At 47.4% G+C, this 25,806-nt stretch overlaps 1 protein-coding gene and 1 pseudogene across 1 annotated transcript; both read right to left on the reverse strand.

Moving 5' to 3' along the window:
• Window positions 1–20: 20 nt before the first annotated feature.
• Window positions 21–14,810, reverse strand: LOC117853409 (uncharacterized; annotated as a pseudogene).
• Window positions 14,811–21,615: 6,805 nt separating this feature from the next.
• On the reverse strand, window positions 21,616–25,336 carry LOC117851375 (plasmodesmata-located protein 6). Its single transcript, XM_034733181.2, has 3 exons — window positions 24,358–25,336; window positions 22,249–22,350; window positions 21,616–22,124 (listed from the first exon to the last, which is right to left on the reverse strand). The coding sequence occupies exons 1-3, from the start codon at window positions 25,217–25,219 to the stop codon at window positions 22,114–22,116; spliced, it is 975 nt and encodes a 324-aa protein (XP_034589072.1). The 5' UTR covers window positions 25,220–25,336; the 3' UTR covers window positions 21,616–22,113.
• Window positions 25,337–25,806: the final 470 nt, after the last annotated feature.

A 25,806-nucleotide genomic window follows, 5' to 3' on the forward strand; every position in this document is an offset into this window, starting at 1 on the left:
ATCTGGCAGGCAACACATTGTTAAACCGAGAAGGTAGACAACCTCTTCCTCTTCGTGGTCTTCTTTGCTGTCAAACCTCTTTGCAAACCACTGTTAGAGTGAGGAAGAACGACAGGGCTGGTGCGCTTGGTGGCTGTTCTTCTCCCTGTCCTTTTTGTCCACTGGATCGGCAATTTCCCTGCAACTTGGGCAATGCCATCGGAGGTGGCAAGCTCAGTTACATGTTGGATCCTCTCCTGCATTTGCATGACCCATGCTACCGACAGGTCAAGCGAGAAAGAATCATCCAATGGTTTTTGCCACAGACCAAGCAAGACACGCTGGAACGACTGCAATGACAGCGAGGGCTGGAAGTCCTTCCATGCCCTGCACACCATGTTAACCTTCAGAATATGCTTGCATAGGTTTCCCTGCATTGACCATGAACAATCACAGAGGGAGAATTCAGAACCAGGATTCCATACTGTCCACATCTGACTGGAATCCTTCTGGCTGGCTACTTTGGCTGAATGAGGTTCTTTGTTGTCAAAGAGTACAGCTTCATCAGGTATCTGCAATGCCTTTTGCCAAGAAGTGGACGCAATATACTCTGCTTTCACCTCAGGAAATGAACCGCTCTCATCTGCAAATAGATTGATCCAGTAGCTGGAATGTAGCTCTGTTGTGAGCTTATGCACCAACCAGTCTACTCGTTGAAGAGCATCCAGCTGAACATCATCATATGCTTTAACCTTCAGCTTTAGATGGTAACCTTAAATGGCACCACATGATTCCTGACTTGCTAATGGTAGATTTCTGATGGAGTCAATCCACATCTCTACCACAGGAGGAGTTTTGTTATCATTTACAAGATAATTTACATGATAGGTATATTACTACATCTGGCTGAAATACTTACCCAATTTGGGAACCCAAAATGACTTGAAATAATTCATGAAGGCAGTTTTATCAACAAAGTCTTGAAACAACTGCTCTAGGGCATCCATGGGATTTTTCTCACTCCAGATACTGTACACAATTTTACCTAGTTGAATAAAAATTTCACGCTGTATCTCAATGTTACTGCATTTCTTGATTATATTTTTAAGCCAGGTTCTCCTGATGTGCCACAAAGAGAACAAAACAGGGCTCGCAAATACATCCCTGTTACAAAGGCGACAAACAACTATAGCAATGACATCAATAGGAATGAAGAAACGGTATTTTCCCGCAATTAACAACTTCAGGTGCGTCCTGGAGAGCCATGCCTCCTAACCCCGAACCCCGTCCCCCGCCGCGCCACCAAGCCACCATCGAACCTCATCGCCGCGCACCCTACGCCGTTGCCTTACCCCGCACCAGCGCCACTTCCCCATCGCTGAACCAGCCACACCAAGCCCAATATCATCCTGGGAACAGTTTTTTTTTGCGAGACGCCCCACCACCGCTGGGCCATGGGCGACCGGGCCTTGAGGAGGATGATTCCGTGCTGGAAACACCGGGACCGCAGGCACTGGCAATGGATACAAAGGTACACGCGGAGGATCTGGTAGCAGCGAAGCAGGATTCGCCCCCTGTCACGGCGGATAGGAGGAAATCCTATGCGGAGGCAGTCAAGTTGGGGGGAGTCAATGCTCCCCAATGGCCGGGTAGGCAGCACCCTCCTCGCGACGTGAGGCCCCTTCGCCCCCAAGGACGCTGCATTCAAGCTGGCGAGTTGACAAGGTCGCGACGCACTGACTTTGGAGAGAAGGCGTCATGGCCTCGCCGCGGCAGTGCTCCCTGCCAGTCCCCCCAGCCAAGCCACCCCGCCTCCACTCAGGAGTGGATGACAGCTATGAGGCGCAGGAAGCATTCAACGCAGAGCACGCTGCCCTGCCTGGCCTAACACGACGGCGGACACGATTGGCCGCGTGGTGAGGAGTCAAAGCGCGCAACAACCGTGGCACTCAACGCCTTCAATCGCGCCACTGCTGGACGGTGCTTCATTTGTTTGGCCAAAGACCACCGCGTGGCCAACTGCAGAGACCCAGTACGTTGCTTCCTCTACTGCCGCTCGGGGCACCGGGCACGCTTCTATAGGAACCCGTGGCCACTCCAAGCTGCTCACCCCCATCGCCAGCAATACCACCCCCACCCACCACTTGTCACAGCTCATCCCCATCCGCCAGCAACGCCGGCACCACCACAACACACTCCACCACCACCGCCGTTGCCGTGCTGCCCACGCCATCCACCTCCAGTCACTTCTCATCCTCATCCATCACCACCACCAGCCACTGCCCGTCCCCATCCACCACCGCCACCACCACCGTTGCCACCGCGGGTTCAACAACGGATGGCGGTTGAAGACCCAAACACCCACCATGATGAGGAGACCTTCATCATGCCCAACTCCTTCGACCTTTAGCGAGACGCCAGGGATTGGGAGGGAACTACTCTGGTTCCATGGGCTTTGCACCTCCCGCGCGGCGCTGGCGCCAAAGACATTAAGGACCTCCTTTTGGACAAGCTACACCTCCAAAGGGGTGAAGTCATCATCACCATGCATCAACCGGAGCCATTCCTCATCCGCTTCATCGACAGTGCCCACTATGCTACAGCTCGCAACCACGAACGCTTCCAAGGCCACGACATCGACATATGCTTGCAGCCATGGCGCAGCCTGAGCCACACGCTCGGCTTGCGCATCTTCTTCCAGGTGTGCCTCTACCTCGACGGCATTCTGATACACGCGTGCACACCGGACATTGTTGAGCGCATCATCGGCACACGCTGCACCCTCCAATACATCAACTCCGACCTTGTCTAGCCCACCGACACCAGGCACATTGACCTATGGGCCTGGACGGTGAACCCAAGCGAAATCCCCAAGCGAGTGTGGCTGATTTTCACTCACCAGCCTTCCAACAAGTCTTCATCGGTCACCATCTCCACGTCGCAGCTGGACCGCTGGCAACATGGGGTGCGCTATGAGATCTTCCTGCACCTGGGCGTGTTAGAGGACTACACTGCGATAGCTTGCGACCTTGACGACGTCATCAACAACCCCTCCAGCTTCAACCCTGTGCGTTGGGGCTATGCCTGGCGCTATGGGGTGTCGGACGGCGCTCCCTCTGACGCACGTGCAAAGTTGCCCGCAAGGCTCCCAGGCCATCGCGGGAATACGAGCCACGAGAGCGTGGCCACGACGAACATGACAGGAGCGGCAAGCGCGAGGACGACGACGGGCGACGCCGTGATGCCAGGCAGGAGGGGGGCAAGGGCTCATGTGATGACAGACCCTTCCGTTGGCCGCGCTGCAATGAGGACGACGATGGATACAAACATCCGAGAAGAGGGTGCAAAAGAAACGTCAAGCTTCATGGCAACCGGGGCTAGGATGTGGTGCACCGCGAGCGCACGCGCTCGCCAAGGCGTTGGGAGGCTGAGTTCAAGGGGGCCAGTGGAGGATTGCTGTACCATCGCCTGCCACCCTCCCTGCCTCCACAAGGCCAACACTAGCTGTAATAACTCTACCTAAATTAAGTGCTTTTAAGTATAAACCAGTGGTTAATCCCTAATTAAAGAGGTGAAATGACCATTATAACCCTAAGAAGCTCTTTTTGGAGTTTGAAATAAAACTTGGAATTTCATATGCAAACTTAAATTTCTGCCCAAATAAGAGTTGTAAAACGTTTAAATTCAAACAACTTTTGTTAAAGGCACTTTGACTAATTCGGAGTGGAAGGAAGTCAGAAACAGCAATCAAAACCGGAGTACTAAAGAACCCTAAAAACCTCTTAAGTCGTGGAATTCGAGTTTTCCTCCAACTTTGCAAGCCTTTATCTCACGAATTCCTATCTAAACTCAAGTTAGGCCCTTAATGAAAGTTGTAATCCCTCGAGTGTGTTCCAACTTTGTTACATTGAACTAGGTCCAAATCGGGCCAAAACCTGTTCAAAACCTCGGTCAAAGTGAGGTAAAACAGTCAACTCACCCCTGATGCCTTAAAATCCCAAGTCTGGAAAACTGCGCAGAGTACACCTCTTGGCGAGGGCGTTCCTCCAATTTTCTGAACTAAGCTCTAGAAATACCCTAAATAAAAGTTGAATTCCTCAGTTTGGAGAGCAACTTCTTCAATAACACCTTGGTCTAATTCAACTTGGAAGCTGCCCAAAAATCGACTCAAACATAGCTAAGTTCCTGAAATTCTACCTCTCCGGCCAAATTTGGCTAAGTCTGGATTTCCAGATTTTTATCAAACTTTGGCACGAGTTTTCTCCAAATCCTTTCACTTTTTAAACAGACATCTTAAACTAAGTTTGAAGTGCGTCCAGAGTTGAGCAAGTTTGTTTAAAAGAGTTTTGTAAGTTGTGTTGCGAAATCTAGAGTAGGATCTCCCCAAAGTTGGTCGGGCTTGCTGCCTGAAGGAGGCCTCGACGCCCGCGCGCCAGGGCACGTTCGCCCGCGCGCCGTGCGCCGCGTGGCCGCCGACCACTGGCAGCTCGCTGGCACCCTATCACCGGCACGACAGCGACAGGGCGAGGGCCACGGCGCCCAACCCGCGCCTGCGACAGGACAGGGCGAACACCGGGCTAGCAACCTGTCGGCCGCGCGCGTGTCCTCTTCCTCCTGCCGCAGCTCTGCTCCGCCAACCACGCTCCGCCCATCCGCCGGAGAAGCCGCCACGCTAACGCCATCCCACGCCTCCGCCCGCTCACCCAACCCCCACTGTAGCCCTCCGCCTCGCCCGCCCGACAGATCGGAAGCCCCAGACGCCCGTCGCCCAAGGCCAATCGCCGCCGGAGTCCACCCGGAGCTCCTCCTCCTCTGCCCAATGGCGCCGCTGGCCAATCACCGCCTTGCCTGCGCACCCGCCGCTCCCGGCCTTATCCCTCCCCTACCGGAGGCCCACCTCGACCCTCCGCTCCATCACGACCCTATAAAAGGGTCCCCCTCACCGGCAACGCCACCCCTTTGCCACCGCCCGCACACGCGCCATCGCTTCCTCCTCTGCGCCGCCGCTAAGCTCCCGTGGAGCTCACCCCTCCCTGCCACCCCGCACTCCGACGACTTCGCCACCCGCTTCACCACCTCTCCGCGCATGTCTCCGAGCAGTCCGTGGCCTCCCCGACGCCGCCGGTGCGTCGGAACGCTGCCTGCACCACCGCCAGCCAAGCTCCACCACCGCCGCCGCCACGTTCCGATCCCCGCCGGCCATCTCCATCGCCCCAACCCCGCCAAACCGAGCTCAGGTGAGCCCCCGCACCCTCCCGGCCACTTGTTGCCCTATCCTCGCCGGCGAAACGCCGGAAATTTTCCCGCCGCCGCCGCGCGCCCCTTGAGGGACTGCATTGCATCGTCCCCATTCTTTCCAGGGGCCTGGGCGCAAAACTTAGGGACCCCTGCGTAGTTTAACCTTAAACTCACGGGCTAGCTTGCAAGTCTGCCACGAGTTTTCTTTTAATAATAGCCAGAAAAATGTTTGAACTTTGGAAATGCCCAGTAAATCGTAGAAAAATCACAAAAATGCCAAACCACTTTTTTTGGAATCCTTGCTCTGTCTAGTTCCTAAGAAAAATAAGTTCGCTCATGTTACTGTGGTAAATAATATCCTATGCGTTTAATCATGGTTTAGGCCTTTTAAATCCTAATAAATAGAAGAAAAGTGGGAAAAATATACAACCAACTCTGTGAGGCTTGTTTATATGTGTAGAAGCTCAGAAAAATGGTTAGGGCTCTGGTCTAACACTTTAAGTCACTGTTTTGACTTTAATCTGGTAATCTGAATATAAATCTTCCTTTTTGCATAAGAATTGTTCCAGAGCTCAGAAAAATTTAAAACTAGTTGGGTTAATTTGGTTTTGCTGAGAAGTTGCAGGAAAAATGTAAATTGTTGTGCAATTCAGAAAGAAAAGCACCTTCTTTATTAAGCATGTGTAATTACAAAGGAAATAGAATAAATAGTTAATCTTCTCCAAAAATTGTGAAAAATTCACCAAAGCTCTTGTAACCTACCCTTAATACACTGGTTAAGTTTCACCCCCTGTTGCACAGTAACTTTAAAGATAGAAAAAGTTAAGTTCATTTTACCTTAAATAATGAAATGCATATAACTTTATTTTTAAGTCATCCGTTGGCCCCCAAACTTTTACAGTGACCTAGTGATGGCTTAAGAGAGGTGCTGTAATTTTATCGATGCCTTTAACTACTGTTTGAATAGGAAGTCATTTTGGTTAATTAATCAACCTAAAAGAATAAGAAGGAAAGCACACACTCTAATACGATAAATGAGTGAAAATTGGAAGAGGTACATAAAAACATTCAGAAGTAAGTATTTATGCTAATGCACCCAAACCACCCAAACACGACCCTTCACTCTCTTTATGTAACTCTAAAATGCGAGAAACTATATATGTACACAATTGCCATTCAACGCGAACTCAAGTTCAAAGCGACCACTCCCGTTGAAGTTAAAAGAAAGTAAACCTCGCCTTGTTATGGCTGTTGTGACTCTTGTTTTCAGCCATGCCTTATGTCGTTGAATAAACACGCGAGTCCAATTAAATGTTTGCATGTGCATGTCGTATAGAAGCAAATCTCGCCGACGGAACCTACGAGCTCCACCCGGCACTAGAAGAAGACCCCACTGCGGAGCTTCACCCCTTGGAAGGCGAGCCTGAACCGGAGCAAGACCCCGAGGACCCGCTAACTTTTCCTAAAGGCAAGCCCCAGAGCATAAATTCCTATCTTGATTACTTGCAATATTATTGATTACTTGATTGCGCATTTACGTTTCGAGGAGTTGTAATGAAACCTTAGATGCATAAACTTAGTACCTTGTTTGAATACTAGTTGTTAAGGTCGAGTAGTTGCAATGCTTAATAGGTTCCGGTAAAAGTCAAGTGATTTCCTGTCGCTCGCGAGTTATAGGAGTTGAATGTTTTAGAAATGTTGCAACTACAAGGACGGCGGACGGGGTCGGGCTTATGTTCGATACTTGGTGGTTTTCCCCGTCTGTCTAGATGAAACTGATCTAAGGTCAAAATGTGTCGGCGTTCTTGATCAAGTATTTGAAAGTACTAATCTCATACCTAGTATGGGATGGGGAAGCCTAGTACCTGATTGAACTGGGACGTGGCATACCCTCCGGCTGTCCTTGGAACGTCGTTCCCATGGTGCATCATGTAGGTGCAAGTGCGGTCATAGTACGACAGAGGCCGGGATTATGGAGCATTGCATGCCAAAGATAGTTGGCCCTGAAACGTGCCTAAGGGATCGATGGGGACGACTGACAAATGAAGCGACCCTTCGTGGTGCGCGGATGTTGTGAGATTAGGTACGCCATGCATGGTTAATAAATTCGAATCGATTCGTCTGCCTCTCACAGTTTGTGACTACTTGATCGCTATTCTGCACTGAGTAACGATGAAACATGATTACGAGATTAAGTTGATGCTTGTCATAAATTGCTTGGAAACTATGCTTGCTTAGAATAGTTGCTAATCTAGACTGGATAAAGAACGTAGAACATGAGTTAAAATATTGAAAGTAAGGACCGACTATAGACGCTTTTGGCAAAGCAAACCCAAAGCCAGAAAGCCTTTCATGTCTAAGCTTGGTGAAAATAGTTATCACCCGACGGGTCAGTCTTGCTGAGTATTAGTTGCTCAGCCTTGTTGTGGCTTAATCTTTTCAGGTGATGCTAATAGTTTAGTTGATGGTACCACTTGGCCTACCCAGCTCCCTTCGGGCTGGACAGTTGAGTGGGATCCCTCCTCGGACGGCGAGGGAAGGGATTTTTGATGTCATGATCGGCCCCGTCGTGATGTCATGTATCGACGTTTAGCTTCCGCGTGTTTTATTTGACCTTTCAAACCTTGCAACTTGTTTGAATTTTAGAACTCTGATGTCATAATTCGTGAGACTCAGATATGTGATGGAATGTTGTAACCTCTGTGCTACTCACCTTCGCGTGAGCGATGCTTCTCGATCCTGTTTATGTGGTTAATCGGATGAAATCCGACGGTCGACCAGGTTGACTTGCTTAAAGTGCATAATCGCGTGTTAGGCGACTTCAGTGCATTTTAGTCAGGTTAATTTGGGGCGGTTCCGCCACACCAGCGCCTCTCAAAGCGAGCCTGGCTGCCTTCCTCTTGCCCTGCCGTGTGCCTGGATGAGCTCAAGAGCATGGTGAGTGCAAAAGTAGAAGCCCTCTTCAACGGCCAAGCTATGGCACTCAAGAACAGCCTCCAAGCGATGGTCGATAGCTAGGTAAGGAGAGGATTGTAGGTCTTTCCTAGCGAAAACTCGGAGATGCTGATTCAGGAGGCCACAGACTAGATCGAAAAAGCGCACCGCCTTGCGGATTGGCTTGGCATCGACAACTCTCCTATTCTGGTGTACCGGGAGCTCGTCTTCGGGAATGGAGCCTGGTCCGTGCCAAGCGCACCCTTTGAGCCCCTAATCCCTGTTAACCGAGTGTTCGACAGGATTACCACGGCGACAGCACCTACGACAACGGAGGTTGAACGTGCGCTAGACCATCTGAGTTTCTCCATGACGGAGGCCACAGCTACAGGTCTAGATGTGGAGGACCTACCACTGCTTCCACTGGCTGCTACCACGACACCCGCTAGTGTCGCTGCCGCGGCTGGGGCATGACGTTGGCAATGGAGGCCCCAACACTAGACGACACGGCAGCGGAAGTGCTGGGGTAGGAGGCCCTAGCATGTGACGAAGCAGCGCTAGTGGGCTACCAGGCTCACAATGCCCTAGGCTTCATGGGCTCACCAGAGCAACAGGAAGAGCTGGGGCAAGAGGCCTCGGCAAGCGCCGATCCTGCGCTAGTGGGCCACAAGGCTCACAAGGCGTGGAGGTCCATGGGCCCATCAGGCAAACTGCCCGTGCCAAATGGGCCTATGGCGGTGGGCGATTGGGCGGCTGCTTGGGTGAGCAGGGGTAGGAGGCCCAGGCGCAAACAGAGCTAGTTGCAGTGGGCCGCCAGTCGCTGGGCCAGAACAGCCAAAAGGGGCAAAAGCACACCGTGGCAATTGGGCCTTTTAGCTAGCCCAGTTCACTAGCGGACAGTGCTCCAGCTCCAACCGCTTGGCCTGGGCCAGGCGACGAAGACGCTGCTGCGCTAGAGGAAGGCCACGCGCCGCCTCCAGATAGCAAGCCGGCACCGCCAGAAGGAGATTCCGCACCAGCTCCATCCGTCCATGATCTCTTCGCCAACCTAGAACCACCGATGCTACAACTGCAACCAACTCGACACGCGCAGCAGCGCTGTACTTTCGACATGAATGAGGTTCACCGAAGCACGCACCTGGCAAGGAAACTGGTGATGCCGGCCATCGAATGTGCGCGGAGAAACTTATGGAGAAAGCTTGGTGTCGACGTTGATGAGTTTGCCCCAATCAAGCAAGTCCTGCAAGACTTCATCAGCATGTTCCAGGGAGCTCTTCCGGAGTTCATTATAGGCACCATGACCGCTCTCTTCGATCTTGAAGATGCTGCGGTAGAGCAGATGAATGATGCAGTACTACACATGCCGTGGACAACCTGCAACAGGAGCTCAACACCGTGCCATGATGATACCCACAAGGCAAGCCACCTCTGCGCATCACCTGCACGCTATGTATCTCCTGTTTAGCAACAAAACTGCACTGTTTCGCCATTTCCTCACCCTGCTGGCTGCGACCTTCAGGGAGGATGACACACTAGCCCTGTTGGCATCGACCTTCGAGCAAAACCTATGAACTGTAAACTGTGCCCTGCTAGCCATGACCTTCGGGCGATCAGCGTGTCTAGCTGTTACAAACCCCTATGCCACAAACTGCATGCTACACATACGCCACTGACTACGATAGCCTACCTTAATACGTCACCAGCCTGTGGTAATCCTCCTAGCGACTAAAACAAAACTCGGATGATAGGTAACTTCGAAATAATGTGCTAGAACGTGCGAGGTCTAAATGCCCCTGCTAGATGCCTGACGGTGCGTGAAACGCTAGCAGCAACAACGTGTCACATAGCATGCCTACAGGAAACGAAACTACAAAATATAGATGCAACTCTAGCTACCTTCCTTAGGGACATCACCTGAACAATTTTGTCTACAAACCGGCAATAGGCATAAAGGGAGGGATCCTCATTCTCTTGGATGACAATGTAATTGACATAGAGGACATCCACATTGGTAGCTTTTCCATCTCGGCCACAGCGGTGGTCAAGCACAATGCTTCATCCTTCCGCTTAATGACAGTATATGGCCTGTCATTACACAATACCAAACCAGCCTTCCTACGACACCTACGCGCTATGAAACCGGCTGACGACACGCGATGGCTTGTTTTGGGGGATTTCAATCTCATCTACAGGGCAAGAGATAAAAATAACATAAACCTCAATCAGCAATTGATGAGGAGGTTTGGATCAGCACTACACTACTACGGCCTAAAAGAAATAAATCTGCAGAACAGAAAGTTCACCTGGAGTAACGCTAGACGTCGGCCGACATTAATAAGTCTTGACCGAGTGTTCTGCAATGAGATTTGGGATTTATACTTCAACGACCATGTACTGCACGCACTCTCCTCTTCACACTCCAACCACTGTCCACTTCTATTGGCGCAGCAATCTGGACCCCGACACCCAACGCCTTTCAAATTCGAAAATTTTTGGACACGCCTTCCAGGCTTCCACGATGTAGTCACACATGAGTGGTCAAAGAGGACGAGCCACATAGAACCTTTCCACAGACTAGGGCACAAGCTGCATGCCACTGCTCACACACTTCGAACATGGAGCAGATCAATCATCTCAAACACCAAACTTAAACTGCATATGGCCCAAGAAGTTATCATGCACCTTGACATGGTTGAAGAGATGAGAGAACTATCCTATGTAGAATACTCCATGCACCATAAGCTAAAGATGAGACTATTAGGATGAGCGGCCATAGAAAAGGCGAGGAAAAAGCAATGCTCCAGAATCACTTACCTGTGTGAGGGTGATGCAAACACAAAGTTCTTCCATCTAAAAGAAAACGCCAGAAGAAGAAAAAATTTGATCCAGAGTCTAAAAAGGAACATGGTTGGGCACTAACACACGAAGACAAAAAGAGGGTGATCCAAGCACACTTCGACAGCATGATGCAACCGCCTCGGCAATGCTCCAAAGATTTAAACTGGGAGATCATGGACTTCCCAACAGTTGATTTACAAGCGTTGGACAACCCCTTCTCTGAAGATGAAATACTTCACGCAATCGCTGAACTCCTGAAGAGCAAAGCGTCAGGGCCAAACGGCTTCACCGGTCTCTTCTTCAAATCGTGCTGGCACATAATCAAAGGGGATCTCATGGTAGCAGTTAACTCCTTCCACAACATCCGTTGCAGGGACTTGAACCTCGTCAACACAGCTAATGTAGTATTAATCCCAAAGAAGGAGGGCACCGAAACAATCCAAGACTACATGCCAATCAGTCTGATACATGCCATTGCAAAGATTATAAGCAAAATACTTGTGCTACGTTGAGCCCCATTTATGAGTGCACTAATATCGCCGTGCCAAAGCGCCTTCATCAAAGGAAGAAGTATTCACGACAACTTCCTCTACGTTAGGAATATGGCTCACCGATTCCACAGAAATAGAACACTTGCCTTGCTAATGAAACTGGATATCTCTAAGGCTTTTGACTCATTGCGTTGCGATTACCTGCTATCGCTGCTACAACACAGAGTTTTTCCACCTAGGTGGCGGGATTGGATTGCGGCAATGCTCACGACTTCCACTTCAAAAATACTCCTCAATGGCAACCCATCCGATACAATTATACACGGCCGTGGGCTAAGACAAGGAGACCCACTATCCCCCCTCCTCTTTATCCTAGCGATAGACCCACTCTACCAACTAATACACAAAGTGACCGATATGGGCCTACTCAGTAAATTGGGGGTGGTGGTGGTGGGGGGGGGGGTGAGCAGCACGCGCACGAATCTCAATGTACGCTGACGACGCAATGATCTTCATAAAACCAACAACTACAGACATGGAAAACATGATGCAGCTATTAAGTCTATTCGGCGAGGCAACTGGTTTGAGGATAAATCTGCAAAAAACAAGCGTCACGCCTATCACCTGTGACTGCATCAATAACTCGAACAGGATTCCCAATAACTCGAACAGGATTCCCAATAAGATACCTGGGCTTACCACTTACGATAAGAAGGCTAAAGAAGATTGATTTCCAATCTTTAATCGACAAAGCAACAGGTAAACTCTCGGCATGGAACGGATGCAACCTCAACCACCTGCCTTACCAAAAGAGTGCTGATGGCACAACCACTGTACTTGATGACGTTTCTTAAGGTCCCACACGAAATACTCGAGTACCTAGACAAAATAAGGAAAAGATTCTTGTGGGCCGGCGACAAAGAATTGACTTGAGGAAAATGCAAGGTAAACTAGATCAGAACCTGCCTGCCAAAGAAAAACGAAGGATTAGGGGTACTAAATCTTCACAAGTTCGCAAGGGCGCTAAGACTACGGTGGTTGTGGCATGAATGGGAATCGCCGCAGAAAACATGGGTTGGTATGGAAACGCCGTGTGATGACACCGACAGACTTTTATTCACGGCCTGCATGACCATCACTGTGGGGAACGGTTAGAAGACTCACTTCTAGCAATCAAGCTGGCTGCAAGGCTGTAGACCGAGAGATATGGCGCCAAACATCTTCACGATTTCTAGGAGGAAAAACAGAAGCGTCGCGGAGGCCTTGCAGGGAAATACTTGGGTCACGGATCTTAACATACGTGATGGCATCATGGCACAAGAATTGACGACATTATGGCGGCTAATTTCAACGGTGCGGCTACAACCACAACAGGAAGACACTATATGATGGAAGCTTACTGCGAGCGGCAGGTACACTACAGCTTCAGCGTACAAAGCACAATTTCTTGGTTCCACAAAAGCCCTACATAGAAAAACACTCTGGCGATCCTGGCCGCCACCGAAATGCAAATTCTTTGCATGGCTAATACTACAAAATCGAGTGTGGACGGCTGACCACCTAGCGTGCAGGAGATGGCCACACTCCTCTACATGCACCCTATGCAGACACGAAATGGAGATGGCCAACCATCTCATTGGGGAATGCGGATTCACCACAAGGATTTGGGGCTTGGTGGCGGATTGGACAGCACAACCAACCCTACAACCTTTAGCATGGCGACCAAGCGACAACGTGCTAGACTGGTGGATAAACATGACTACTAAAACACAAACTCCTAGAAAAGGAATGTGCATTATTGCCCCGCTCATCATGTGGGAAGTCTGGAAGGAAAGGAACAGACATGTCTTGAATCGAGAGGAAATTTCAGCTCCTGCTCTTTTTCAAAAATCAAGGAAAAAGTCGAAGCGTGGATAGTAGCAGGGGCAAAGGATTTAGCGCTTTTTATTTCTCGCGAGTAATTGCGTCTGTTAGGTGTGTCTCCTCACCGGTTTGCCTGATGTACAAACCCCTCTCTATTAATGAAATAGGCACAATCTCATGTCTGTTCGATAAAAAAAAATAGGAATGCAGAACTGGCTACAGCTCAAATACTAAGAAATAATCAGTTTCACTAGTGAAGGAAAGGTCAATGTCATACCTGATTGGCTCTAACTCTGAAGCTGGGTCATCAACGATGAAGACACTAATTTTCCAGCTGGAATCTATAGAGTGTATTCGATCAGTAAGTGCCGTCATCCATTTCAAGGTATCCTTCTTAGTAACTGAGCGGGTTATAATCCATGCAACAGGAAGCGCTTGTTGCATCGAGTCAAATACAAGTAGTGTGTGCAGCGGATACTGCAGCAAAGAGTAGAGTATCAAAAGAAATGTCCTTACTCCTAACAAATATATCAAGACATCAAATCATATAAAATATTGCTCTTAAGTCATATTACTATATGATAACAGTATGCCTTGATGTAGTACCTTTAGCTTGCTTACACCAAATGAGGAATGAGAAGCCAAAAGGCTTTGATGACCAAAGCGCATCATTTGCTGACATTGCCATTCTGTCTGAATTCCCAGAATGAATGCATCCGTCTCAGTCGAGTCCTGATAGAAAAATACAGATTTCTTATTTCTGTCAACCCACATTCTGATGCTAGCTTGATCACATAAATCCAACTCATGTGTAGACCTCTTGATGATCATTCCAAGCTTCCGGACATACTGTGAAGCAATGCTATCAACCTTGGCATCTGAGTTACAGTAACGTTGTATCCCTTCTATATGCGTCTGCAGAATGTTCTCTTCTGGAACGCCAAGATAGATCAATGACATGGTCTGCTCCTGTATTTCACTCCCAATGTATGGCACTCTCCTAGCACCAGGCCCGATGGCATCCCTATCGAGGGGCCCATGGCATATGAAGCCAGACTTGTTGACATGGCGCCTCTCGTGGTAGATGATGAGCACCCGTGAAGGGCGGGCATACAGCCGCTTTATAGCAAAATGGCAGGCGCACCTGAATCTACTCCATCCTAGTAGCCGCTTTATTAGCTGACTTTTGAATATCAGAAACTGAACTACTCTATCCTCTTCATCAATCAATAATTTCACATAAATGGATAAGCGAGCAAATATAGTATCTGAAGATTGTATCTTCTTCAATATGGCGATGGTCGATGGTGGCTGCCACTCTTTTATCTTGGTGACACCTTGCTTGGTTTGCATATAACAAGATAGAAATGACTCCTTGCAGATCCGTTTTGCTTCTGGCTCATACTCTTGACGAGCCTTCTCATACTCTTGACGAGCTTTCTCATAAACATCTTCATGTAGCACCATATTATCACACCCTGAAATTTTTGGATTTCAGAATATTATTAAAAAGAATAATTAAACAATGATTTTCTTATAATTTTAAATTTTTTCCAACATTTATTTTCTTGACAGGAAATGTAGTATAGGAATTGTTTTTCTAAATTAAATAGTGTTATTTTGTGTGTGTTGTATTCATGCCGATGCATCTTGGTCTTTATTGAGTGCAATTGTTTTAAAATGCGTTTAGACGACGACCAGGTTCTTCTGAGAATTTTCTAGCTTTTTCTGGAATTTATTCTCATTTTTCTAGAGCTAAATCTTTTTATTAGAAGGATTTATAACACTATCACAAGCTCCAAATATTTGGACTCCTCGTGTCCCAAACTATCTTTAGAAATTTTCAGAATATTTTTTGTGGTTTAAATGATTTATCTAGAACTTTCTGGATTTATCTTTACATGCGGAATTATTTCTAAAAAAAAACCTAACCTATACTTTTGGGCCGAACCCGTGGGCTCGACCCGCTCTAGCCCGTTAGCTGCCGGGGCCCATCTACCGACCTAGCCAGGCCGTGCACGGCGTGCCGCCGCCTCCATGCTCTCGGCGTGCGCGCAAAGGCAGGCGCAGCCCCACCCACCTATAAAGTCGAGCCCGGAGCCTCCGCATTCTCCTGCTGGTCCCGCGCTCCACACTTCGGTAGTGTGATGAGTACCTGATCATTACAACATGGTTGGGTCCAAAGTTCTTTTGAACTTTTACACGACTTGTGGTGAAAGTGTACAACCTCTGCAGAGTGTAAAACTGATATATGAGCCGTGCTCATGGTCAAGAGCGGCTTGGACCCTCACATGATTAATAAACTTGAAGATGGACTTAAATTGTTATTCTGGTTATTTCTTGTGGTCTTGCTGAGTACCAACCATAAGTGTACTCACCCTTGCTTACTGCTGCTCAGAAGAGGAGGGTGTGTGAAGTTTTGAAGATGATACTGAGTTCTAGGCGTTCGCAGCCCCCAGTCAATTGCCTGTGAAGTTTGAAGTCTTCGTTTCCAGGATTAAGCTGTATATCTCTGATAGACTTGTAAGTCTTTATTTATTTTCCTTTACGTGATATTGTTACTGTTATTCACTGATGATATCACTATATGTATGAAACTAGATCCTAGCATATATATAGGTAGCACTTGGTTTGTTTTAAAACCGAGTGTGCCACATATTGCTAGGGCTTGATGGATCAGCCATGATGGCCAGATTCTTCATCCCCAGTGAAATCACCAAAATGTGTTGACAAAACTTTAGAGCCAACACAAGAAAAGCACTCGAACGTGCGGCGTGAGGAGGGGCTCCTTGCTGCTCCTCTGCACAGGCCAGTCAGACCAGTTTCGCTGGGGAGCTCAGTGAAGATACAACGAGCACCCGCCCGGGAGGGACCCCATCGGGGCAGGTGCACCTTGGTTGCCCTAGGCTCGGCAGGCCATCTAGGTCGCCTCGTCATGCAATGTAGATGAGAGAAGAATAACACATGGGGTTGGAAAAGGATGGGAAAGAGGAAAAGTAAAGGATAAAAAGTAATAGATTGATTTGTGATTGATTGGATACCCTCAATCGGCTGTGGCCCTTTATATTTATAGGATGGGGAGGTCTTGCCCCGTTAGGAATTGAAACCCTAACAAATCCGATGTCAAAATACAATTCCTAACTTTGGACTACACAGACCAAATCGGTCTGACCACCCTGCCAAACCGATTGTGGCGGAACCGCCCAAATTAAACCAGCTCAAGTACGCTAACCATCATCTTAATAGTTAATCCGGTCACACGCACTTGAAACGGTGTAATCTGATAGTCCGTCGGGTCAAGCCCAATTCAACCACTGAATACCTCAATCGAAACTATATGCAACAAGTCTCACACAAAGGTGACGCATGATAATACAACATGGTATTTTAGTTTACAAACATAGAGTTCTTAATTAATTTACAAACTGAGTTCGAATTCATAAAAGATTACAAACCAGAGTTCTTGAATAAAACACAGCGGAAGTCTAACGATAAAGCGCGAATAAAGATACATGACAATAGGAGTAGCCCGCCAACATGTCATCCAACACGTGACCACCTCAAGGCGAGACCGAAGACCACTCAACCGACCACCCTTCAGGTAAAAGACGGCCATCCCATGGTTGATCGGCAACCAACTCTATCATTTCTTCACTAAGACCTGAAAGTAATCAACAAAGCAAGGCTAAGTATATTAATACTCAGCAAGACTTACCTCACTATGGTATATACTTAACCGACTCCTAGTATGAAAGGTTTTGGGCTGAGGGGTTTGTTTTGCCAAAAAGCAACTAAGAGTGGATCCTTACTTTCAAGTTTTAGCATCCAAATTAAAGTTGAGCTAACCATTCTAAGTGAGCAACATTTTCAAAACTTTTCAGTGTGGAAAAAACAATTGATTAGATAACAACATCAACACCATTTCTCATTTCCTTTCATTCCACTTCTTACTATGATGTGACGTAGTGATCAAGGTTCTCCTAACCGAGAGCGGCGGCGAATTGATTCAATTTATTAACCTTGCAAGGTGGACCTATACACACGGCATATGCATGTTCCGTCGAGCCGCATGTGGCAAATTGTTCCCTTAGAGAACGATGGCAGTTGCGAACTCCTGTGACCCTCGAGTGCTAATCCCCACCAGTACCTCCCTGAGCTAGCTGTGAATTATTGACTAGCATACGAATAGGAAACAGGACCAACTCAATCTGCAATCGCGCTCTAAGGTACTAGGTTTTACCAGTTTCAACTACCTCTTACTTCCAGCATGTGTATAGTGCAGTTCAAACTCAATCATCAAGGCCACAACGAACGGACCTTAATCGACACAGGTGGAGCATAGCCACAATAATAACTTCAAGTTCATTTCTATCTCCACCCAATCTCCAACTTTTCTTTCATTAGTGATTCATTCTCAAGTAACTTGCCATAGATATCGAAAGGTCTTATGTCTCGCAAGCGACAGGCAATCACTTGACTTCTACCGTTCTTAATTAAGCATTGCACTTTTATCGACCTACACATGTAGTATTGACTTGGGAGTCCTAGGGATCATGCAACTAAGGTTTCATTCAACTCCTAGGAACTTAATGCATAAAGTAAACATTTATTTAAGGTAATTGCATAGTTTTGAAATTAGGGATTATGCTCTGAGGCTTGCCTTCAAGACTAGCCTTGGGCTCTTCTGAACTTTGGTTCAGGTCTTGGGATGCTTCAACTTGAGAGGCTTCGAGCTGCTCACTCTTGGACATGGCAATCAATTCATAAAGACCGTCGACTAGCGGGTTATCTACATGGCAATGCAAATGTATGAGTTGATTGAAAGGCGATGATGCATGCATAACCCCAAGTGTAAAGAGTCCAGCAACTCAATCATATATGGATTAAAATTCAAAGGAGAGCATCAAAACATATTTCTATCCACACAAGAAACATGCTCATGGCTAAAACCATAGCAACCCACATAAGAGGCTAAACAAAAAGGCATATGCACGTGACCATAAAGATTTTGCTAGTGAACTTTTCAGAGATGAATATACTACTAATAGAGACTATAAAGAATAATTTGTGGGCCTACAAATCCTAGCAGCAAGTATCTTTAATAAATAAACTAACTTTCAACATGAATAAATATCCAGGAAGCCTCTGTTGGTATATGAACATGACTGATTTACAGGAGCTTTCCCCTTATACAAGCAATCTGCTGCAAAAATTTTAGCTTGATTGGGATGCTATAGAATTTATTAAAAATCAAATATGGTTACACTATAGATACGAAGAATGATTTATAACTAGAGTTCTATCATTAGTTTGGTGCTACAAACTTTCCAGAATGGTTTTCAACACTGGTATATACTACTGTGAATTTATTAGAATTTTATGAGCACGAGAACTATTTATTCCAAACTAAGGAGATTGAAAAACATGCATTTTAATAAGCAACAAAAACACATATTTCACAAGAACAAGTATTTTTACTAGATATATATTAGCATCGGGAATACATTAAAATTTATTTCTAATTTTTATCATTTTCCTATAATTTTATACGGATTTCCAAAGTTGCAGCCTTTTCAAATGAAACTAAATCAGAAGAAGAAAAAGTTACTTTCACAGATAGGTCCTCGGAACAAAACTACCCTATCGGATCTGCCCTTTCTTTTGCACTAAAGACCCTAGATCTAGCACTTAGGCCCCTTGAAGTTTTCCACCTCAACACTTAAACCTAGACCTTTTACGCATAACCCCCTAGACTTCTATTTTCTTCACACACGACACCTCGCCTCCTTCTTCTACCTCCGGCACGCATGCACGTGCGGTGGTGGCATCTCCCACCCAAATGACTACTCTGAGGGCTTCCCCTTGTTCAAGTGCATCACCTCTCCTACCTCTCTCCTCAACTCTCTAACCCTAGACCCTACCTTGACCAGCGGCGGCGCACGGCTGGTGGCAAACTCGCGAACAAGCGCGAAAACTAGCCTAAGAAGGTGAAGCGGCGAGCGCTAAGGCACCAGGAGCTCACCATAGCTCCATTTGTGGGGTTAGTGGGGCAAGAGGAAGCCGGGAGGGGAGGTTCGATGGTGGGGTGGAGCTTGGGTGGGTGGCGGCAATGGCGGCTACTGGAGCTCTAATTTTTGGCGATTTGGGCCATGGCATAGGGCAAGGAGAGGTGGAGGAGGTAGCTGGAGGGGTTGAGAAGTGGTGGGCGGCGGTGATTTGAAAATGGCGAGGCAGAGGCGGTGGATTTGGCCGGCGGGTGTGAGGAGCTTGCTCGGTTCGGTTTGCTCGGAGTCCTAGCCGTGGGGTGGAGTGAAAGGGAGAGGGAGGGTGAGGTTGGCAGCTTGGGGAGGAGATAAAGCCGAGGGTGTGGTCATTGGTCGCCTGGTAACCAGTGACATAGCACAGGTGCAGCAGTGGCGAGGACAGGCGTTGTAGTGGCGGGGATGGCGTGAGCGGTATGGTGCGGCGGAGCCGGTGGCGACGGGACGGCTGCGGTATGGGTGCGCACGGGTGCTGACGGGCGCACGTGCATTGACCGCGAGGTCGGGCGGTGGAGGGTCCAGCGGCGTGGCAGTCGTGGCAGTGCCCGCCCCTGCCATCTATGACAGAGCAGAGGGATGGGAGGAGGGAGAAGAAAGAGATGGTGGCAAGTGGGCTCGCGCCATATTTCTAAAAAGATTTTTCCTCCTTCAAAAGAGCAAGCTACTACTGACCAAACATCCCCCAAAAATATCCATTTGAAAGATAAAGTCACAAAGAACACAATGAAACTTGAACCAACTACAGAGCTAAAAAGGATTGCACAGAATTTGAAAAGGAAAACCGTTGAATTTGAAACTTCACTTAATTTTTGTCACTAGCACATATCACCCAAAAATTAAGACAAAATTCTGTAAATTCATCATTTTGCATCAAGTATTTAAATAAAATAAAAGGAGGCATAGTTACAAACAAAATTTTGAGTTGCTTGACAAAGTTTCATTTGATCAATAAATAACAATTGAAGGAGTTTAAACTAATGCCGCGACATGATGCTCATGTTTATGCAGATGATTAAGTCTAATTACAATTTAACCACTCGGGGTGTTACATTGGTTTGACCAGTTTTCTTAGGTGCAGATCTTCCTGATATCATAGCTCTCTTATCTGAACTCTAAATCGGACATTCTACATATGCATTCTAATCTACTCGACGAGAGATACACAATGGTTTAGTCCAATTTGCATTTTGAGGACTTTGATCAAACCATTCTGACCAGTTGGGAGAGCGGTTTAGAGACCTGATCATCCTGTTCTGCAAATTTTGACCGTCAACAACATGAGTGTTGATTATGTCTGATCGAGTACCATGATCGTGGACAGCGGATCATGTATTCATACATACCTTGCTTTTGTTATCTCGATATTGTGGGTCTTTATGTTTATGATCATACAATGGGAACAGAAATATTGAAATAAATGATGTAAAACATTGTACATGTTTTTATATCCATATATACCATGAAAATATTGACCTTCTTCCCGCCCCCCTCTAAGTTTTCTTCCTTGTTCCGTCACTGCCTTCCTCTTCCTCCCAGTCTCCTACCCATGCGTACTTCCAATTCTAGTGACTCTGGCAGCTTGAACTGCCCTTGCCGCCTTCTCCCAGAACACTATTTTACGACCAGTACATGCACTCTTGTTTAACTGCATTGGTCATTCAAGTTTCTTTTTGAAGGAACATGAGGGGCAAGCCCCTACTGATTACATATATTAAAAGAGAAAACAACAATACAAATAGTACGAGAAAAAAGAGAGAAAAAGAAGATCAGGGTTCCCCGAAACATTCTAGCCAAGCACGATGTATAAGCAAAGTGAATTCATCCTCAAACTTGGTCTTTGCACCCTCCAAAGTTGGGGTGATACATTATTGTAGATATAGTCATTTCTGACTGTCCAGATACTCCATGCCAAGAGAATTATAATTTCCATCGCGAAACGCACTTGGAGTTGTTGTTTGAAACATCGCAGGATTTTAAAAAGGACTTTCTAGTTAAAGTGCTTACAAATGAATGCGACCGATGCACTCGTAAACACGCCTTTGAGGAAATACTAACTCCTAACGTCCAGCCGCTAATGAACTTTCATGCCCTACTTACCCATACTCATTAGCAATGATGTGAACAGCACTAAGCAGCCCACTAAGACAAGTTCATCCATTTTCGTACAACATCCTCATGATGGCAACCGTTGTCGTTCTCACAAAAAGCTGAAAATGATTAAGCTCCTCAACTTCAATACCAATCACTATATCATATGCTCATTATTCCCAATGCAAGGATACAAAATTCCAGTAGCCAATTACCTTCAAAGAGATTAACAATAATATACATCATAACTCGACACATCACCAATGGTAAGAGATCGATGACCACACCCCATCAACTTGGACATGAATCATATGCTGGGTCCCACAAATAAATACGCTGTAGTATATATATAAGTATGTATAGGCCACATGTTATTTTTTATGGTGAATTTTATCTTGCTTGGTGGCTAGCTAGTACTACTAGTTGATAGCGGCTGGAATCTTCCCTTTCGCATTCCTGCACAGCGAGCGCCTTTCAGCTTGCGTCGTTTCAGCATGGCTTCCCTTTGTTTCGGCCGATAATGACAGGACAAAAGAGACCCTAAAAGATATAAAGAGGCAGATGGACTAAAGCGGTTTTCAAGCAAAAGCCACCGACCGATCCAATCTGGAGCCAAGTCGTGACCATCCCGCTGCATGCTCTTAGCTTTTGCCTGCATATGGTTTCAGGTAAAAAGAATGCGATAAGTTGAGAGGTAAAAGAGGCACACATGATCAATGAATGCCATGGACACCAGCAATCAAGAATTGACAGTCTGGAGCTTGTGTAGATCTTACCACCAACACCGCCGGCCCTACGGACGAAGGAGAGGAGGACGATAACAATGGCGACCGCCGCCACAAGGCCGATGATGATGGCGAGGGTTTTCCCGGATTCATCTGATGAACATTATATTGGCACAGATATAAGAGCAGCAAACTGTTAATAGCAAGAACTCAAACTAATTTGCTAGAAATGTATTTGATTGTACTCCTATCTAGCTGTAGCTTTGTGCAAAGTAGGGTAGAAAGGGGGTTAAAGCTACACCCAAAAGCAGAAAAGGCTGAGATGCAGTACACTATTACTGGGACACCGTGGGATACCAGAGATATCCTCTATGTGCTTCAGATTCCAATGATACAAAGTTGGATCATTTTGAATGCACTTTGTGATACACTGCTGGGGCTCAGAGCAAGGTTAAGAACACAAGGAAAGTGAATCCACTTCAGAGCCTTGCTAAAAGTGCAGAAGGAAAGTGAAAGGCGAAAAAAATAAAGTCCTTTTGGGCTCCTTTGGCTGTTAGATACCTTTGCACAGTTTGGACGTACTGATTGTAACTAGATACATCTACCACCGCATATACTATAGTGATACGACAGAACATGCGGACCACAAGTTAGTGTTGAACTTTCTTTTGCAAAAAAAAGTTAGTTTTGAACTTTTCTGTGCTGATTACCAGTTCTCGATACAAATGTACAATGAAGTAATGTTGCTAAGAACAATTCTCTGTTAAGCCGGAATGCCGAATCCTCAAGTGTTTGTTTATATGATGCTAGGTGATAAAAAAAATTGTGGAGGGACAAGTAGATCGGAACGTTTGGTGCCCTAATAATTGACACCCTGGTTGTTGAAGGAAATGTGGGAGCTACGGCTACTACAATCACATTACTGCAGCCATGCATGCCAAATTCCTACTGCACATGCTACATTGGAACCCCTAATCTCAGCAAAATTTGCTGGGAGAGAGGGTGGCAGTAAGCCATATTAGTCAAGTTTTTTGGATCATGCAGCTGTAACGTCACTTCCTAACCGTGTAGTCTACTCCCTCCGTTCCAAATTGTCGGTCGTTTTGGCTTTTCCAGATTCATAGATATTATTATTCATCTAGACATACACTACCTAAAAAAGCTAAAACAACTTATAATTTGAAATGGAGGAGTACTGCTCAAATTTGTTCCTATTATGAAAAAGCAATCTATGTCAATAAATTGATTTCAGTTGCTTGTCATGTTTAAATCATGCTTCACCCTGTTTCTGTGCCTTGTCATGTATGTAAAACCTGAACACGGTTTGCATTGTGCTATGATAATTAAGAAAATACCTAGCATTCCCCTTTCTCGAGATATCTCTCACTATATAATTTCATGAACTAAACAATCCGAAGAAAAGTGCCAAACTGTGGCACTGTACTAAACAATACTCCAACTACAAATCTAGAACGCCTAAAAGAAAATGTAGTAGATGTGAGCTGAGTCATGCAATTCGTGCACCCATCATGACATGATGACGTAGAAGGACTATTTCCAGTAATTGTCTAGTGTAAACAAAGTGAATCGTACGCGTATTGCGGTGCTAGTGGGTAGCACTTGATGCTGGTCCAGTTGTGGTGTGCAAGATCCAACAAATTTTCAGGACCAGCTGTGGCGCACGGACCAATGCAACATGGTTTATTTCTTCAGAAATTCTACGTGCCGATAATCGATGTGAAGGTGCATGGATCGAGATAACGGTGAAAGCGAAAGGATCTACGCTGTTCATCAATAATCATCAAAGGCCAGAAAGACTGGATCGATCGGCTGACTGGCCAAAGCAACCTTGCTAGGCACTGATCACGATCACAAGATTTCAGACTTCAGGGCTGATGTACCCAAGCTTTACATACTCGGTTTTCCAGATCATGCATGTTGCAAGTGCCTAAGAATGTTCTCAAGTCACTAGGTAAGGTCATGGAGTCATGAGATTATCATAATACTGGCTATTCTATAGCAAGTTTACTCTTACTATGAAACGATAGAATCCCATAGCAAACACGTGAAATAGAAACAAGAATTCACGGATCAAAAGGTGCGTGATGGTAGGCTGAGAAGACGGTATGTAATTGATTGTAGGGAGATGCTGATGCTTACCGTGCTGGCCATAGGTATTTGGCACGAACCCGCCGTACGCGTATCCATTGTTTGCTCCTCCCACGCCGCCGACGCCATTGCTACTGCCGGTGCCGGCGCCACCTCCGACTGCTGGTACACCGCCGTTGCCGCTGCCGCCGCCGGCATTGGACCAGAAGCGCGCGTAGCACTTGCCTAGGTACACCTCCCCGGCGGAGGCGTACCCGCATCCGGCCTTGAGCTGCGAGGACGCGGCCGAGACGCAGTCGGTGCACGCCTTGGCGCCGAGGTCCCCGACGCACTGCGACATGGCCTGCACGTACCCCGCCGCGCCGGCGCGGTAGGAGCCGTCGCCGGCGGCGGGCGCCGCGGCGGCCACGAGCGCGCCGAGCGCGGCGTCCCTCATGGCCACGACGCCCGTGTCCCCGGCGCTCTCGCCGCCGCACTTCTTGAACAGCACCGTCGTGTCCTGCTTCCCCAGGAACGAGTCGTTCCCGTACCGCACGAAGCAGGCGCGCAGCTGCACCGCGGCGCCCGCCGCCGAGTTGCAGAGCGAGGAGACCTTGGAGACGGCGGACTTGACGCAGCCGCCGCAGACGGCGGCGGGGAGGTCGGAGCGGCACTGGTACACGCCGGCCAGGCCCGTGGCGGCCGACGGTGAGGTGTAGTTGGCGTAGACGGTGTAGCCGGCGCTGTTGACGAGGGAGGACAGGGTGGTGTCCACGTCCGCCGCGTACTGCGACCCGGGGTCGTAGCGCGCCTGCGAGCACCCGGCGTACACGAACGCCGTGTAGTCGTCGCCGCCGCGCGCGGGCGTCGTGCACGCGGACAGCACGAGAAGCAAGAGCACGGGGAGCGGTGCTGGCGCAAGAAGCTTCGACATGCTTGCTTGCTTGTTCTTGGCCTTGTGCTTGGTAACTTCTGCAGAGCTTCGGAAGACGAGGCTCAGAGGGACGAGAGGAAGAGGCAGCAAATGACGACCTGTGAGCGTGGAGGGATGGGCTGAAGGGTTTATAAATGGAGCTCAGTGTCAATGGTGTCATTTTTTTCATCCACCGCTAAAGGGAAAGACTGGTTGGACCTTTGTTTTTGATTAATCGTTGTCCTAGTTTGTAGCGGGCCAAAAGAAGCGTTTCGGCTGCCGTCGAATGTGGGCCGAATTACGCAAGCCCAGACCAGTTTGGCCCAACAAGTTGCGGCCCATAGTTAGCAGCCTTGCTGCGTGTTTGATATCTACCGTTTCCAAGTTCGGCCGAAAAAAAGGAATTGTGCTTTAATTTGGTTTTTCTTAAATTCACAGAAAAAGGTCCTTGTTTGCGATGAGCATCTCCTCTATCTCCCACCACGCCAAGGCATCCGGCTTGATGTGAGAGTGCTTTTTGAATGTCTTGTCGAAATTTTCAGGGACAAACCTAATTGAAATGTTGGAACACGTACGCACAAGAGTAGCGAATTTTTTTTTCTTACATA

Source organism: Setaria viridis, chromosome 4 (genome assembly GCF_005286985.2).
Source record: "Setaria viridis chromosome 4, Setaria_viridis_v4.0, whole genome shotgun sequence".
Lineage (NCBI taxonomy): Eukaryota > Viridiplantae > Streptophyta > Magnoliopsida > Poales > Poaceae > Setaria > Setaria viridis.